This window comes from Sodiomyces alcalophilus (assembly GCF_042370955.1).
Source record: "Sodiomyces alcalophilus JCM 7366 unplaced genomic scaffold ACRALscaffold_1, whole genome shotgun sequence".
Classification (NCBI taxonomy): domain Eukaryota; kingdom Fungi; phylum Ascomycota; class Sordariomycetes; order Glomerellales; family Plectosphaerellaceae; genus Sodiomyces; species Sodiomyces alcalophilus.
In genome coordinates this window covers 3,371,519-3,387,052 of record NW_027263532.1, presented here as the reverse complement: position 1 = coordinate 3,387,052, position 15,534 = coordinate 3,371,519, and the positions used below count along the sequence as shown (strand labels likewise).

The window sequence follows — 15,534 nt, the reverse complement described above, 5'->3', positions numbered from 1 at the left end:
GGTTGTAAATTCGAGGTGGGGAGAAAACGCGTCCAACGCGTAAGGTGGTGAGAAGCGCGTAAAGTAGCCGATACCGATGACCCACATGGAAGTACCTTTGTACCTCTTTCAGTGGGGGTCCTTACCCCCACCGTTGGGCCGTTGGGACGCTGTATTTCAGGGGCCATCTCGACAACGTTCACTCCTCGATTCGTACATCATACAAACCAGCACGGAAAACTCGAGGCGTACGTCCCATTGAGGACAGAAACAAAATATATACTAGCATGCCTGCAGTGTAGTAATGATTTCTAGGGCCTTTCTTTTCATTTTTCTTTTCTTTTCCCCGGCTTCTGCCCTTGTAGGGACATCTCAGGCGTACAATAGTAATGCTAATAATGCTGCTACTACTACTACTCGTATAACGACTTCTGCTCTATCCCATGTTCTTCAGCCCCTCTTAGTCTTGTCTAGTCAGAGTCTGAGCCACTGCTGCCAGTATACTCGTCCCCACTTCCCTCGTCTTCATCGTCCTCATCATCCTCCTCCTCGCCCTCCTTGGCCTTGAGGCCGTAGTCGTCGTGAAAGTCGGCCAGCTGCCGCACCTGCGTCTTGTACCCCGTCTCCTTGAGTGCCTTTTCGATGTTCTGTGTGGAAAGGATCCACTGTCAGCAGACGTTTCCTCAACGTGCGGACCCATCTTACTCTCAGGGACGACAGAAAAACAAACGTACCTCTTCTAGGATCGGCGCGCACGTCACAACAATGTTGCTCTTCCCCGGCTCGAAAACGGGCAGAATCAGCTCGTTGAGAACCTCTCGCATCTGTTCGTCCGTCACGTCCCGCACGCTCTTCATGATCTTCTTGTGCCAGTTCAGGGGGACCCCGCGCACCACCCCGAGCACAAAGTTCTGGCTCGCCGCCGACGCCATGGTCGACTGTTCCTCCGCAAACATCACCACAATCTGGCTAATGGCGCCTTCCTTGAGGTGCCGGTCAATGGGTTCTTCTCCCTCGGCAATCTTTCGCACCGTCTCCCGGGACGCCGCCAAGGCCTTGGACGCGTCCGGCGACCGGTACACCCGGAACTGCACCATGCCGCTATCCATGTCCCTACCGAAGAAGACGCCGTAGGCCATGCCCTGTCCCCGCACCGCGCACCACAGCGGGCCCTCCACCGCCTCGAGGTATCCCACCGCCACCAGGATGGCCGGTATCCGCGGGTCCTCAAACGAGATGACGCCCTTGGACGTGCTCACGCTGTAGGAGCTGTCCACCGTCGTCATCGGGACGATCACCGCTCCGAACGAGCCGGGGTTCCGCCCTTCTTCCGTGAGGAGGTGGTGCGGCTCGACGATCGGCAACAGATCCCCCTCCGCCTCTCCCGACGACGACGACGTCGTCGTCGTCCGCGTCAACGCATTGCTTAGCACGTCCCACGCCGCCACCGGGTTCTCGAGCTTGTTCACATCGGCAATGACGAGCACGCGCGTGTTGTTGAACGTAAAGAGCGACTTGCGAATCTGCTCGAACCACGAGACCACGAGGTCCGGGTCGGTCTCCAGGAGCTTCTTGACCCGCCGCAGGTACACGGCACGAACCAGCGCGCGCTTGGAAACCGCGTACGCCTTTTTCTTCATGTGAATCGCCGTGTTCACCTCGGACGCCATCGACCGCCCGTCCCGCTTAAGCTCCGGGATATCCGCGAGCTGCTTCCGCACCCCGGCCTTGAGCCGCTGCACGTCGAAGACGCTGTCGAACATCATGGTACGGATCCACTCGATGATGGTGGCGTACTTCTCCGGCTCGATCTGGAACTGGATCGTGATACTATCCGGGTCGCCCATGCCCTTGGCCGAACGAAGGCCGTAGCTGATCGTCTCCTCCTCCAGCTCCATGACCACCTGTTCAAAGCTGACTGTCTGGCCGTCGCGCATAATGGGCGTGTTGAAGAAGTTGTCGCTAAAGATGGGCAGAAGCGGTTTGACCGCGGTCGGCACCTGCCCCGTGCCGAGATAGACCGTCAGGTGGACAAAGTTGGAGGGCACGCTCTCGAACTGTACAAAGAGCGGGCTTTGGCCGCCCTCGGCCGCGGCAGCGTCGATGACGCGCTGCGCCTTGTTGGCCAGGGTACCCAGCTTCCTGGCCTGGCCGGAGCGGGCCGTCTCCGACTCGATGAAGTGAATCGAGTCCGTCCCGGGGACCGGCCAGCGATCCACCACTTCCGGCGGGATCGGTTCGTCGTTCTTCTTCTTGGCGAGCTCGAGCTTTTCGGCGAGCTCGGCGAGACCTTCGTCGCCCAGCTCCTCCTTCCTCTTGGCCAACCTCGTCTCCTCCTCCTCGGTGAGTTTCGTGGCGAGGCTCATGGACGGCTTGGCCAGGATGGCGACGTGGTGAGCGTCCGAGATCCACTTTCTCAAAAAGCTTCTCCACTGCTCGTCTGTCCACGTCTCGAGCACGTCGTACTCGGCCAAACTCTTCAAGTCGGCCAAGGTGGATCCGTCGCGGCTCCCGAAGAGGTAGTCCATGATGATGTTGTTGGAGAAGAAGCTCTCTGACGATTCGGCCTGGAACTTCACCTGCCGCCGCTCCCGCTTGATGCACGATAGCATGTACTCCATGTCGAGCGGCTTCTCGGCCACCTCCTTGAGCAGGGCGATCAAGCGTTTGTAGACAAACTCCAACTTGTCTGTGGCGACGCTCGTGGGCTGAAACCAGATGACCGAATTGGGCCTCGATTCCCACCAGTACGCCACCGAGCTTGCGAGCTTCTCCGTCTCGACCAGAACGTTCTCCAAAATGGAGACGGATGAACCGCACAGGTAGGTCTGTAATACGCTGAGGGCCGATGTCTCCAGCTGGTCATTGCAGTTCGGGCCGAACCAGCCGACGACCACTTCACCCACCGATTCGTCGGCTTCGGGGAATTCTACCGTCGCGACTTTGGTCTCAGTGAGAGGCGGAGGCTGGACAGAGTCAATCCAGGGCCTGTTATGGAAACTTTTAGCAAGCGTTTTATTCGAATCAGCCACCAAAGACAGTTTACCGTTTGAAAGGGGCGTCCAAAGGGGGAATGTCATCCTTGATGCTCTCTTCGAATTCATCCAAAATTTCGAGCAGATTGTCGTGATCCGCTTCGCCGACGATAACGACGCACAAGTTGCGCGGGTGGTACATTTCCCGGTGGAACTCTCGAATCCTCTCGATGGTGAGATTGCGCAGGGCCTCTGTCATTCCGCCCGTCTCGTAGCGGAAGCCGACGCTCTCGGGGTACAAAAGGCGCTTTGCGGCGAGGTCGATGATCTCGGCGCTCTTGTACTGGATGGCCTGCATCTCCGAGTAGACCACACCGGCATCGTTGCCCTCCCCATCGATGTGGTGTACCTCGGTGTGACACGCCTCGTCGGTGATGATGGGGACGGCGATATGCTCGAGATAGACGGGAAGGATCTGGGCGAAACCCTCCCAGCCGGCGCTCTCCAGAGTGTAGGCGGTGTGGTCTGTGGCGGTCCATGCATTGGTATTCGCGTAGGCGCGCGACGACAGCTTGTCGAGGAGGCCCTTGTAGCGGTAGTTCTTGGAGCCCATGAAGACGAGGTGCTCCAACGTATGAGGCGCGCCCGAGTCGTCAAAGATCTCCGTGGCCAGGGTGAAGTAACCGCTCACTTTGGGACCCTTAAGGTCGGCCACGATGACTTGCATCCCGCTGCGTTCCGACACATATTGGCTGATGTTGCATGGTGCATATTCTGTTTTAAAGCTCTGTACCTTGCGGAATCGAGGGCTGGGCCGCTCTGCTGGGGCCATGATGGCGGGTTGCGGGGTGTTTAGGGAACGGAGGTTTGAGAGTGAGAGCATCCACCTGGCCGAGATGCACACTTGGGAAGGAAGTCTCGTTATTTTAAGACGGATGCAAAAGACTCCGAATCAAAAGAAGGGTCCCAGGGAATTCGGAGTAGTATTAAGCTGAGTGCCCAGGGATATGGACAATAGGGAACTGGTGTATGAGGGTATGAAGACAATGGGAGGTTTACAAAGAAAATAATGCAAAATAATGCACACGACTGAGGGGCAACAAGTTGAGGGACCCAGGGGGAGTGGAGTGGGGTCTCCATGTACATAGGTACCTAGACTATATATCAGTTGTCACACGGTGTCAGGAGCTGTTTAGAGCTGTCAGTTGGTCTGCGCCTGCCAGTTCAGCGATTCGGAGTTATGATTTTTGCGCAGGCACGAATCGACGGAAAGAACAACCATGGGACACCCGTGTTCATGCCTAAAATAAACTACACTTTTTTAGGGCAGGCAAAACCAACACACATAACGCAGCCTTGACTACCTAACTGAAACAACAGGTACGGAGGTATAAAGTACGATTAGTACTGCAGCTTGGTTTCGGCAGCTGTTGGCCAGTGACCCAAGTCGGGCCAGGTACTGTGTGACCTAGGTACCTACCCGCACAAGCAAAGACGGAACAATGTCTGCCTGCTGCATTGTGATGAATTCACTGCCAAAGCTTCCTATAACGCGATCGTGATATCGACAAAGTTTAAGGGAAAATACGAATATAGAGACAGAAACCTGCTGTTTCTTGTACTCTGCTAACTAGAATACCTAGTCTATAGTGTACGAATAACAGAGCCAAGGTTTCGCCTTTACCAAGTCAGCTAGAGCTCCGACGCCATAAGACTATGAGAAAAGATTCTCTGCCGAGTAATATAGGTACATACATGGGAGCAAGATTACTCGATAACCGCGAGGGATAAATCCGTGCCCATTCCATTACTGTTGCTTTGACAGCAGGTGATCCTGCATGACTTTCTGGGAACAGACATTGCATTCACACCAACCCCCGAACGAGTGATGGCCTGCTGGCTGAATGACGTGGCGCCGGCATGCAAACGGGTAGCCTCATGTGTTGGGGGACTTGCAACGGTCAAGAACTGGGCGGCCTCGGGCCTCGAGACCATTGAGGCTATGGACGACCATCGGTGACCCAACAAGGAACTGGCACCACCGCGAGGAGCAACCGTGCCAACGGCCGCGGCCACTTGACCAGGACGTGAGTCCATGCTGCGGAACATGTGGACAAGCAGTTTCAAACCCGATGGCCGGATTATCTCGAACCCCCCCAAAATCAACTTTCCCAAATGCACTGCCCTAACGCAAACATGATGTTGTCCTCGGAACCAACATGCATGAAGCTGCCTAGGCAGCAGCGCCTCCATTCTGCATGTGATCACTGGTCCGGGCCAATATCGACTCTCTCCTGAGCACATCGCCATCGACGACGGAGAAAGACTGCCCGTCACGTAGCCTCGTCCCGATCTCATGCAGTCGGGCTGTCCCAACAGGCGTATGCACCTCTTGCTGGGGAGGGAGGGGCGCTTGCCGACCTGGATTGCGGAGGACAACGTTGGCTCACGTCTTCTGAACGAGACGAAAGAGGCCTTGCACCGATGAACGTCGTGGCGAGACAACAGACGACCTTATAAATAAGGGATAAGATGTCCACGGAAACCTCGCTCCTTCTGTTCGAGTACCGGACTTTTCCTCGCCCCAAACGGTCATTCGTCAAACGTCCAACTTCGGCCTTGCCATTACGACAACACAATATATACAATGACGACAAGCTCACGCAGAGGTGGCTACTGCCGTTATTGCGGCCATGCCATGAACGAACATACATCCGAGCGCGGGTCCAAGTGTAAAAAATGCGGCAAACTCTTCCTTATTTGCCAGGCGAATGTACATGACTTGAGCGGTGAAGATTACGTGGGCTGGACGATCTGCTATCAGCCTTGCTGGTGCGGCAAAGAGCACCGGCCATCAAAAGTCCGAGATACACCAGATCTTCCCTCCTGGGCCTATGCATCAACGCATCCCCTGTACAAGCCGCCTTCGGACACCACTCACGAAGTGACGGAAGCCTCCATCGACGAATCCAGCATTGCCGGCTCCACCGCTCCATTGCCCACAAGCGAAGGCGAAGATCAATGGGTGGAAATAGTTGAGCAGCGGAACTACACTAAAGTAGGCCACGTCCTCTTCCGCCGCGGTCCTGGGTGCGAGCTAGAATCAACGCCTGTCAAGGACTGGACGGCCGCCATTTACCTAGATGGCGAGGAGTATCAGCCCTGCTATAAGTACGTGGACGCGACAACTCAGCAGACGCTTTGGGCCAAGACGCTCACCCCGGGGCTTGTCGAACCTGTCAACAAACAGGATAAGAAGGGCAAGAGGCACATACGGTCTTGGTCTCAAGACTCCGAAGACCCTCTCACTCGGGTCGGCGAAGAGGGCGAATCCATCGACTTGCGGCTAGCCGCCCTTACGCTGGATGGCCAAGACGAACCGGGGCTGCCTGGAGGATCCTCAGCATCTGCCTCACAATCTGAGCCTACGCCCGTTTCAGTCTGGCTTGGGAAGAAAGGTCGGATCTATTTCATAGATCCAATATCTGGGGTCGACATTAAGACGAATCGCACTAGCTGGAAGAAGGTGAAGGGAGGGTTTCTGTTTCAGAGCCAGCAGCTCGAACATGACTATTTCACCTCGGCCCTCCCAAAGTCCAAGTAGCAAATGAATGGGACATGTCAAAATACGGAAGCGATGTGGGGTTATGGTACAGTAGGACCAATTATAGTGTACTTCGTAGGTAATAGGTAGTAAACGATCACGCAGCGGTTTCCATATTAGGTTGTCTTATTTACCTTAGGTACATAGGTACTTACCTTACCTACCTAGGTACCTACCTACCTAGGTACCTGTGGATACGATGTAATACCTACCTACGAAGTATGTATATTGTACCTTCCCCCTATCAGTATGTACGAACGCCCTCTCAATTCAGTTTGTCTTGCTTTTCTTTCTTTTCTACCATAACTTCGCTTATCAATGGACTCTTCTAATCTCGACACTGGACGAGCCATACGAGCTAGGTCTTCGCGCAACGATGCTCTCATTCCTTCCGGAGACGATACATGTCGGATACTCCACGACGGACAAGAGACATGGGCAACCTTCGTGCGGGCAGCGCAATCTCACGAGCCTGGCCTATGGCCGAGGGCTCTGTTAGATCCCTACATCACCCTTGACCAAGTGCCGGCACTCCCTCCGGTGTTGCCTCGAGCAAGGATTCTGAAAGGACGAGCCTGTTGGCGCGTTCCTATGCCAGATTTACAGCGGCAGGATGAAGCCAGGACGGTAAACGGTAACGAGGACGCAGAGGATTGGTGGAGTCCAGAGCGGACACATGGTCAAGAAACCCGCTTTTCTCTCCGGAGCCGCAAGCCGGTGATATGCGACATTTCGGGAAATGCACTATCATCGCTTCTCGATACGAATCATCAAGTCTCGGGGTCACTGGGCGTTCTGACACTGTGCTGGGCTTACGTCTTGTCTACTCGCCTCGTAGAAAGTCAGGGCTACCAAGTCCGCTACACCTCGAATCGTATCCATCCAACGACATTGCACAGTTCGAAGGGCATGGGTACCAAGCAGAAGCAGACTACTACTCTGCATCTTGGCCATGCTTCCCCTGCGCTTGTAAGGTGGCTGTGTAGCATTCTGAGCCCGGACCTGGGCTGGGATTGCGACGGTGAGGAGTTCCCGCCGTGGTCGGCTTTGCTGAGCCCATCAAGACCCATCACGATCACAGTCGACGGCATATCGTCGCACAATGGCTCCGATTACAAAACCAGTGCGCCAAATTCGGCTCAAGCAGTCGAACTCCTCATCGAGTTGTGCGAAATCTTCGGCCTGGGCACGGGCGCTATCAGGTCGTCCAACCTGCAGCCATTAGCACCATGTGACGCTGCCTTCCTCGCAGCTCTCATGATCCCCTTCCACTATTCTATGAGTCTCAACCCATGCTTTCCTCCTCCACGGTTACAAAGGAGGAAGGATTCTACTATCCACGCCGACGATAAGCAACGCATACGCCAGTATCTGGCGGACTCGTCGTACTTTATGACCTTGAGCTTGCGCCCCCTGCTCCTCGGATCCACCCTGTGGAGCGTCTTCTGGCAGCCGGAAATCACTTGCAACCTGGTGAGCCCGTGGCTGACCTCCATCCACCGTACCTTAAAGCCCATCATCCAGGCGAAAGATGTTGAGACACTAGTCAAGATTTTCCTTGCCCGCCGGCCCAGGTGCGGTATCTGGTGGTATGCCATGTTCATGCTCGGCAACCGCAGCATACTCGATTGGATTCCACGCTATCTCAGCCAGGTGGAGGAGAGATGTGGATACGGCTCTCTGTCGCCGCCAGACCCGTTGGTCTCCGCCTGGTCCGGCACGAAAGTCTCCTTCCTGGATTTCAGAACCACCCAGTCATACCAGCAAGCTACTAATAAGGTCCTCAGGGAAGACTGGCTGCGGTGTCGGTACAACCACAGGCTCCAGGACTCTGCTTGTAGTTCGCTGGCCTGGCGCCCCTTCGGGACCGTAGACAAGACGGACATTGAGCCCGAACTTTGGCCATGGCTCGAGATGAGACATGGACGCGAGTATCTCCATTTTACGTGGTACATAAAGCAAGACGGATGGATGAAGAGGATAGGGGACCCGGGCTTTCGCAAGGAGACGGGGAGAACTATTGACGGCGTGCCCGATGATTTGGAGCTGCGACGTTCTGCCACTCCTTGCCCCGGAAAATGCAGACGAGGGCTGCGTGAAACCCAATCCAAGAAGGTCATGAATATATTCATGGCGTTTCTCGTGGAGAACGCGCTTTGTGAACGGGACTGGGAAAACGCCGCGTTGCCTGGGAAGCTGCAGGATTACCGCTGGTTCGAGGACTGGCAGGGTCTCGTGACAATGGATCTACCCAACAAAGAGTCTTCCACCAAATCGGGAGAGAAGGGGCGATTGAAAGTCCAGAAGTGGCTTGACTCGCTAGAGTTGGTGTGATGGTGGCATTTGTGGACATTGTGCCGGTAATGTGCGACCAGTGAAGGTCTCCTCGCCAACTCACCCGATGGGCGTTTCCTTAGGACAGTTTGCATAACAGAAAATGGACCTGGCTGCACGAGATGTTTGGGGCAGCTTCAAGTCGGTGCGCGCGAGAGCAACTGGGAGGAGACTGTTGTTTCCTGGCTGATGAAGGTAGCGGTAGCCGAAGGAAATCTTACGGTACCTAGGTACGCTATTATAAGCTTGCCCAGAGGTATGGATCGCTAGTACTGATTTGGAAAAGTATCATTACCTAATGACGATTGGACCCACTATGCTAGGTGGTATCTTAGGTAATATGGGTGCGGAGGCTGATGAGGATGTGTGATGACTTGCGACTCAACACCATGCGGGAGGCCCAGGGGAAAAATGAGAGAATATAAGTGTATATAAGCTATACATAAAAAGGAAAAGAGGGCTCTTCGGGTCAATTAGTCGTGGCTGAACGATATTCAGCGATTCGCGGTACAATCCAATGCAATGGCCTGCCTCTGGCCTCGAAGCTGACGACAAACTGTCCATCGCAGGCAGAATGTCTCGAGACACACGAATCCGTGTTCCCCTCTTTCGCCGACACGGCGCCATATTTCTCAGGCCAACGATCAAAGCCACACGTTCGGAACCAGCCAAGTGACCTCGCAATTTTAATTGCCCGCCGATTGTTGTCTAAGAATTGTCCAGTAACCCCGTAGAAAATCTTCCGGGACTGTATCCGGAGGTATATTCGTGGTCAGGATGGGAGTGCCAGTACGATGACGTCTGAATACCAAGGATGGGTTCGAGACCCCAAAATGACGTGCCAAACGGAGCAGGGTTGGCGTCAGCGTCGTCGACGATGCGAGTGATGCGCCCTGTTCCTCATCGACATGTATGTTCATCCTCAAGAGATCATTACAGCTGAACACCGTTTGGATAGTCGGATCGGAAAAAGAGCAGAGGCCGCGGCGTACCTTGTAGCGTTAGATGAACCCGCACTGGGAGGCGTCAGGAAGTTGGTCGAGGATCAGGGAATAATGGGTGAATAATTCCAGTTAGTATGCAGAGGCTGGGTAAAGCGTAGAGCCTGGTCTTGACATCAGTTCAATGTAATGACAATACCTAATCTTGCGAAGATCGGCAGTTGGAAGCAGACCATTTTTGAGAGAAGGCTACTCCAGAATCAAGCTCATCTCGTAAACGTGAACGTCGGCCAACATGCCAACCGCTTCGTAGTCGGGAGCATCCATACGCCTTGTCGTGTTCTGTTTACAGAGTAGTTCAAGGCGAAGCCAAGCCACTGTAGCTACTGGTCGCCCAATCTCATTCAGGTTTGAATCTGGACATCAGAATCATACAGAGTGTGAGTGTCGGATAACCGGGCTTCCGGAATTCTTCCCGCAATGTTATCGCAATTCTCTTTTGTGATGGATCGTGCTCATGGTGTTTTTAAGAGGACTGTCGCGATATACCTTAGAACCTGAAGGGTACCTGCGAAGTACATCAAGGGTGGATGTGCACGGGCCATAAGTAGTCACGTGACTGGATTGGCACAAGCTCCAAGAACGGACAGTGACGCTTGTCGGCGATCTCTCTGGCCACGATTGTCACGTTTGTTTGTGCTAATTATTCATCGTATTTTCGAAGGTCTCACTCGTATATTTTATTTCCAGTTGGTGCTTACTTTTACGACGCGACCTCGCTGTGCGACGGAGTGGGCTCCGGATACGTGGCGACGTGGCGTCGTGGCATCTTCCCTAAGCTCCCACAGCTCAAAGCTATCGAGAAGCTGGCCCAACAACACGACACCTACGATGACAGCCTCCACAGACACCCAGCTTCCAAAGCAACTAGGCGATGCGATCGTCTCCTTTGCCCTCGAGGGCCATTTTCCCGACGAAGATGTGTCATCCTTTTCGCTCGCGACGGCTGATCTCTCCCTCGCGGTGGAGGCATTAGCCAAGGCGAAGACCGAACTAGAGGTACAAGGAGTTTCCCAGAGAAGATGGATGAACCGAAATACTACATAAAACCAAACGGGTGTCTAACATCTGGCCAGTCCGAGATCCATACCATCAACGAAGAGACGAAAGACGAGGTTACGTCTTGGGTTGTCCATACGAAGACCCTCCAGGAAGATATTTTCCAATCGAAGCGCCTAGCCGACAACATTGAACTAGAATCCGAATCCCCAGAGGTCACGGGCAAAGCAATACAGGACGCCGAAGAGCATATCGAGTTTTTGCAAAGAGAGACGGCATACAGCCGGCAGTTGCATGAGGCTCTCTCCGGCATACACAAGGTCAACGGGCTTCTGAATGAGGTGGAGCAGGCCATGAACGAACGGAGGGTCCTCGACGCGTTACAGTCATTGGAAGGTGAGCGGGCGCACCTGGCGAACAGACTCCCTCCGGTTTCGATCCCTTTGGGCTAACAGGCGGCAAAGGTTTCTGGACCGAACTCGACGCCATCCCCATCAACAAGAAGAGCTGCCGTATCACGCGGCTTCTTGACGTGCGGGCCTTTGAGCTAAAGTCAGCCGTTCACGACGTATTCGATCATGTCTGGAATGCCCTGGTCCACGTCGATGGGGAGGCCGGGCGCGTTGCCATTTACAATAACCGCGAGGGTATGGGTTTGACCTCCCCCCCCTTTCCAGAAATCTGAGAGTTCTCGCCATCTAAAACTGCAGCAGACGAGCAAATGACGCTGTCCGAGGCAGTCATCGGACTCGAGGCCTACAAAGAAGTTGAAGATCGTATGGTTCGTCTGTGGGGAGACATCGACAAGGCCATCGTCGCGCCTCGGATGGATCCCAAGTCGACCCAATTTCTTTCTTTCCAGATCAATGAGGTACCATTAGCTTTCCCCGGCGCCTTTCCTGGTCTCAAATTAACAAAAGAGTCTAGAACGTCCTTGAGAAGAAAGGCACTGCAGGCAACTCCATCAACGAACTCTTCGAGGACTTGACAGCAATAGTCGGGTTCTTGGCGAGGAGGCTGCCGCCGGACTTGCTGGTATACTTGGGCCCCATCATGATGGGTGGCATTCTTCCCAGACTCATCGATGTTTGGCTCGCATCGGCGATCCCGGTTTCGCTAAAGCACATGGGCGAATTTCATGCCGTAATACAATCGGCGAAGAGCTTTTGCGACACGCTGGAGGAACGAGGGCTTTCTGGTTTCACCGAACTGAAAGAATGGGTCGGCAATGCACCGTCTATCTGGCTTGCGAAGCGTACGGAGACGGCGTTGGACGCCGTCCGCAGCCAGTTCTACCAAGGTCCGGTCCCGTGCCCATTCGATCTGTCGCACTCGTTCCTTGAAAACTAACAGCGTGGACAGGACTCGGAGAAGCGAAACAGGTCGAAAGGGTGGAGAAGCAAATGGTGTCGCGGTCCGAAGGAAAAGAATTGGCATCGCAAGCGGTAGCAACGCAGGCCGACGACGATTGGGGGGCGGCATGGGGTGCTGATGATTCCATGGACGAATCTGACGAGCCTCAAGTCTCGGCACCTTCCAAGGCCCCTGAGGTCAGCGAGACCGCCCCAGCCGACGACGATGGAGTCGACGCCTGGGGCTGGGGTGACGACGATGAGCCTACCGTAGAAGCCAAGGATGAAGCGGCGCAGCAGGGGGACAAGGCCGGCCTAGATGACGACGACGACGCGGCGGAGGCATGGGGTTGGGGTGATGAGGAAGAAGAGGAAGGACAGCAAGTCAGCCAGTCGGCAAAGGATGCAGGGAAAGAGGCCAGCTCTGGCGCCAAGGCCCCGAGCGTCGAGGAGGAATATCGAGAAATGGTCCTCAAGGAGACCTATCACATCTCGTCCATGCCGGATCCAGTGCTAGAGCTGATTATGACGATTTTGGAAGATGGCGCGGCGCTCACCCAGCCTAGGTACGTGACTGTCCAGGGGGACCCCAACGCAGAAAGGAAAACGTCGCTCATGAATGACAGCAACGAGCTCAAACCCGTGGCATCGGCGGCCACGGATCTTTTCGCGCTTCCGACGTCCGTGCTGGCCATGTTTCGAGCCGTATCGGCACACTACTACGCAGCGGAAAATGGAGGGAACATGTACGATTGCGATTTCCCTGTCCGCCAGGACGAAAACGTGACCCATGGACAGGTGCTAAAATGACGAAACCAGGTTTCTCTACAACGACGCAACGTATCTGGCGGAGCGGTTGACGGAGCTGACGGAGGCGTGGCATTCGCGCAACGACTTGCCGCGCCGGGCCAAGACGATGCTTCAAATCGACGACGACATTAAGACGATGCGCAGCTTCGCCAACCGCACCTACATAAACGAGATTGGACTACAAAAGACGGTCATCAGGGATCTCCTAGGGGGTAAGTAGCGTGCTCCGTTCAGGGCCATTATGTTTTGTTTTTTTTTTCCGCAGACGAAGCGCAGCTGACATGTCCCGTCCCTTCACTTTAGGCGAGCAAAGCATCATACAGCAGCACGACGCGGAAGTCAGCGTCGACTCAGCGGTGACGCGGGTCCGGTCGATGGCGACGACATGGGAGACGATCCTGGCGCGATCGGTGTGGTACCAGGCGATCGGGGCGCTGGTGGACGGGCTGTCGGCCAAGATGATCACGGACGTGATGGACGCGCCGTCGATCGGGCAGGACGAGGCGTACAAGATGGCGCAGCTGATCGCCAGGGCGACGGAGCTGGACGACCTGTTCCTGCCGTCGCGGGCATGGGGCCGGCAGAGGCAGGCGGAGGCGGCGGACGAGGTGCCCATGACGGCGCAGTACGCGGGGACGTGGCTGCGGCTCAAGTACCTGAGCGAAGTGCTGCAGTCGAACCTCAACGAGGTGCGGTACCTCTGGTTCGAGAGCGAGCTGAGCCTCTACTTTTCGGCGGAGGAGGTGGTGGATTTGATCGAGGCGAGCTTTGAGCTGAACGCGAGGACCAAGGATACGATTCGTCAGATTAAGGAGCAGCCGCACCCGGTAGAGGCTTAGGCGAGTTGAATATGAATCCCAAGGACGACTTGTTCAGGGGTTTGAGTCAATGGAAGTGAGCCTGGTTTCCAGCCTCGTGTGGCTGCTTTCCCGGGATAATGGTTGGTACTGCCGTAGGTACGTACCTACGAATACGTTGTATGGGTTTACCCCGCGCCACCCCACTTTCTTAAACAGGTTTAGACCGGGCGTGTGTTCCTGGTCTTACGCCTCGTTTCCACTTTTCCCCGAGCCGACGCCCCACCCGATTGCAAATCGCGATTGCCAGGAAGAGAATCAGACGGAGAATAATATTAATATTAATAATCAAAATGTCGTGTCGTTTATGTACATATGTGCTTCGTATGCACTCATTTTTCTACTCCTTTCTGTTGCTCTCCAACACGGACCACTTTTAATAATAGTGTGTCGGTCTGGTCTGCTCTCCACCAGGCCAGAATGAGCATTTGCAAAGGGTGTATTTTACGAAGAACCGGGGTGTGTCTATCAAAGTTTTCACTGGAACGTGGGCGGGTGGAGCCGTGAGTACCTAGGTATAGTGACTAAGCATAAGTGAAGAGTAAGCAACGCGCATAGGTGGCTAAGAAACTACTCGTCATTAATGCTTACCCACTATACGTACGTTGTACTGGTACTGCGTAATCGCTCCCTCGCCGCTTGCGGTACAAGCCGCCAATTTTTCTTTCGGCCCGTCCATCGAGTCCACGATAGCTTCATACACTCACCGAAACGTTCTTTCATCTCTTTCACCTACCCTGACCCTGGTATCTTTGTTGTTGATAAGGTCATTCTGGTGAGCCCACCTGCTGCCGTTTCCCGTCATGCATCATACGAAATCTTCATCACACGGGAGAAGCCATCTTGGCTTTCGGTCATGCTCAGGCCACCTATTCCGCTTCCGGCTTTGTACGAGCTGGGTTGTCGACGTCCATGGGAGGAAAAGACAAGTGTCGCTCGTTGTTTGACTACGTACATAGTGCCGCCCCAATGATCCCGCGCTGTATCATCCATCACATTATCGTTGGCAACTGTACGGATGCAGATCTTCATCACTCTCAACACGCTGCCTGGGATACACAGGACGATACTAAATCCATGCTATATTCGCCCATCACACCCTTCTCGGGCTTTGAGTATATTGAATATGGCCAACGCAGCTCCCTATCTCACCCTCGTACTTCGTACGCGTCAAGGTCCGTCCCACACGCTAAGCCCGTCATGGCCCGTGTCTCGTCTCTCGTCTCTCGTCTCTCGTCCTTGTCTCTCGTCCTTGTCTCAAGAGACACATGGCCATTTTGGAGATCAGTCAAGTCAATGCTACCACCCGACCGATACACTGCCTAGGTGCAGGAACTGGCAAGCAGCTCAGCAAGTCTCCTTGGCCATGACAACTGTCTGACCAATGCGCACTAGATGGACGTTCCTCGGACAGGAACAGACATTGATGGCTCCTCCCTCATCCCTCCCTCCTTACCAAATCAGTCCACGTCGCCGCATTCATCCAATACGCCATTGAGACTATCCACATCATTCGACCTAAAGTTCGCGCCGGTGTGCGGGTCTACCAGCTTCAGACGAGCCGGCCACCGCCGCCAATCTACACTATTATACGGCTCACTAGCTACGTACGAGTTGTGACGG

General features: G+C 54.6%; 4 protein-coding genes across 4 annotated transcripts; 3 read left to right on the top strand and 1 right to left on the bottom strand.

The window, feature by feature from the left end:
* Positions 1-227: 227 nt before the first annotated feature.
* Positions 228-3,972, bottom strand: ACRALDRAFT_1090987 (uncharacterized protein). The gene is made up of 3 exons (XM_071019542.1): positions 3,026-3,972; positions 714-2,967; positions 228-626 (listed from the first exon to the last, which is right to left on the bottom strand). Exons 1-3 carry the CDS (start codon positions 3,835-3,837, stop codon positions 450-452), a joined length of 3,243 nt encoding a protein of 1,080 aa, XP_070879481.1. The 5' UTR covers positions 3,838-3,972; the 3' UTR covers positions 228-449.
* Positions 3,973-5,537: 1,565 nt separating this feature from the next.
* ACRALDRAFT_1059741 (uncharacterized protein) lies at positions 5,538-6,628 on the top strand. Its single transcript, XM_071016092.1, has one exon. It carries the CDS (start codon positions 5,602-5,604, stop codon positions 6,556-6,558), a length of 957 nt encoding a protein of 318 aa, XP_070879480.1. The 5' UTR covers positions 5,538-5,601; the 3' UTR covers positions 6,559-6,628.
* Positions 6,629-6,875: 247 nt separating this feature from the next.
* Positions 6,876-9,328, top strand: ACRALDRAFT_2056535 (uncharacterized protein; the record flags this gene model as incomplete). Its single annotated transcript, XM_071021772.1, has 1 exon — positions 6,876-9,328. A coding segment is annotated over one exon (2,017 nt), but the record flags the coding sequence as incomplete, so codon positions are not given.
* Positions 9,329-10,521: 1,193 nt separating this feature from the next.
* Positions 10,522-14,042, top strand: ACRALDRAFT_1038588 (uncharacterized protein). Its single transcript, XM_071015104.1, has 9 exons — positions 10,522-10,892; positions 10,970-11,288; positions 11,357-11,539; positions 11,606-11,763; positions 11,820-12,192; positions 12,255-12,810; positions 12,871-12,990; positions 13,064-13,266; positions 13,358-14,042. The coding sequence occupies exons 1-9, from the start codon at positions 10,725-10,727 to the stop codon at positions 13,891-13,893; spliced, it is 2,616 nt and encodes an 871-aa protein (XP_070879478.1). The 5' UTR covers positions 10,522-10,724; the 3' UTR covers positions 13,894-14,042.
* The last annotated feature ends 1,492 nt before the right edge of the window (positions 14,043-15,534 follow it).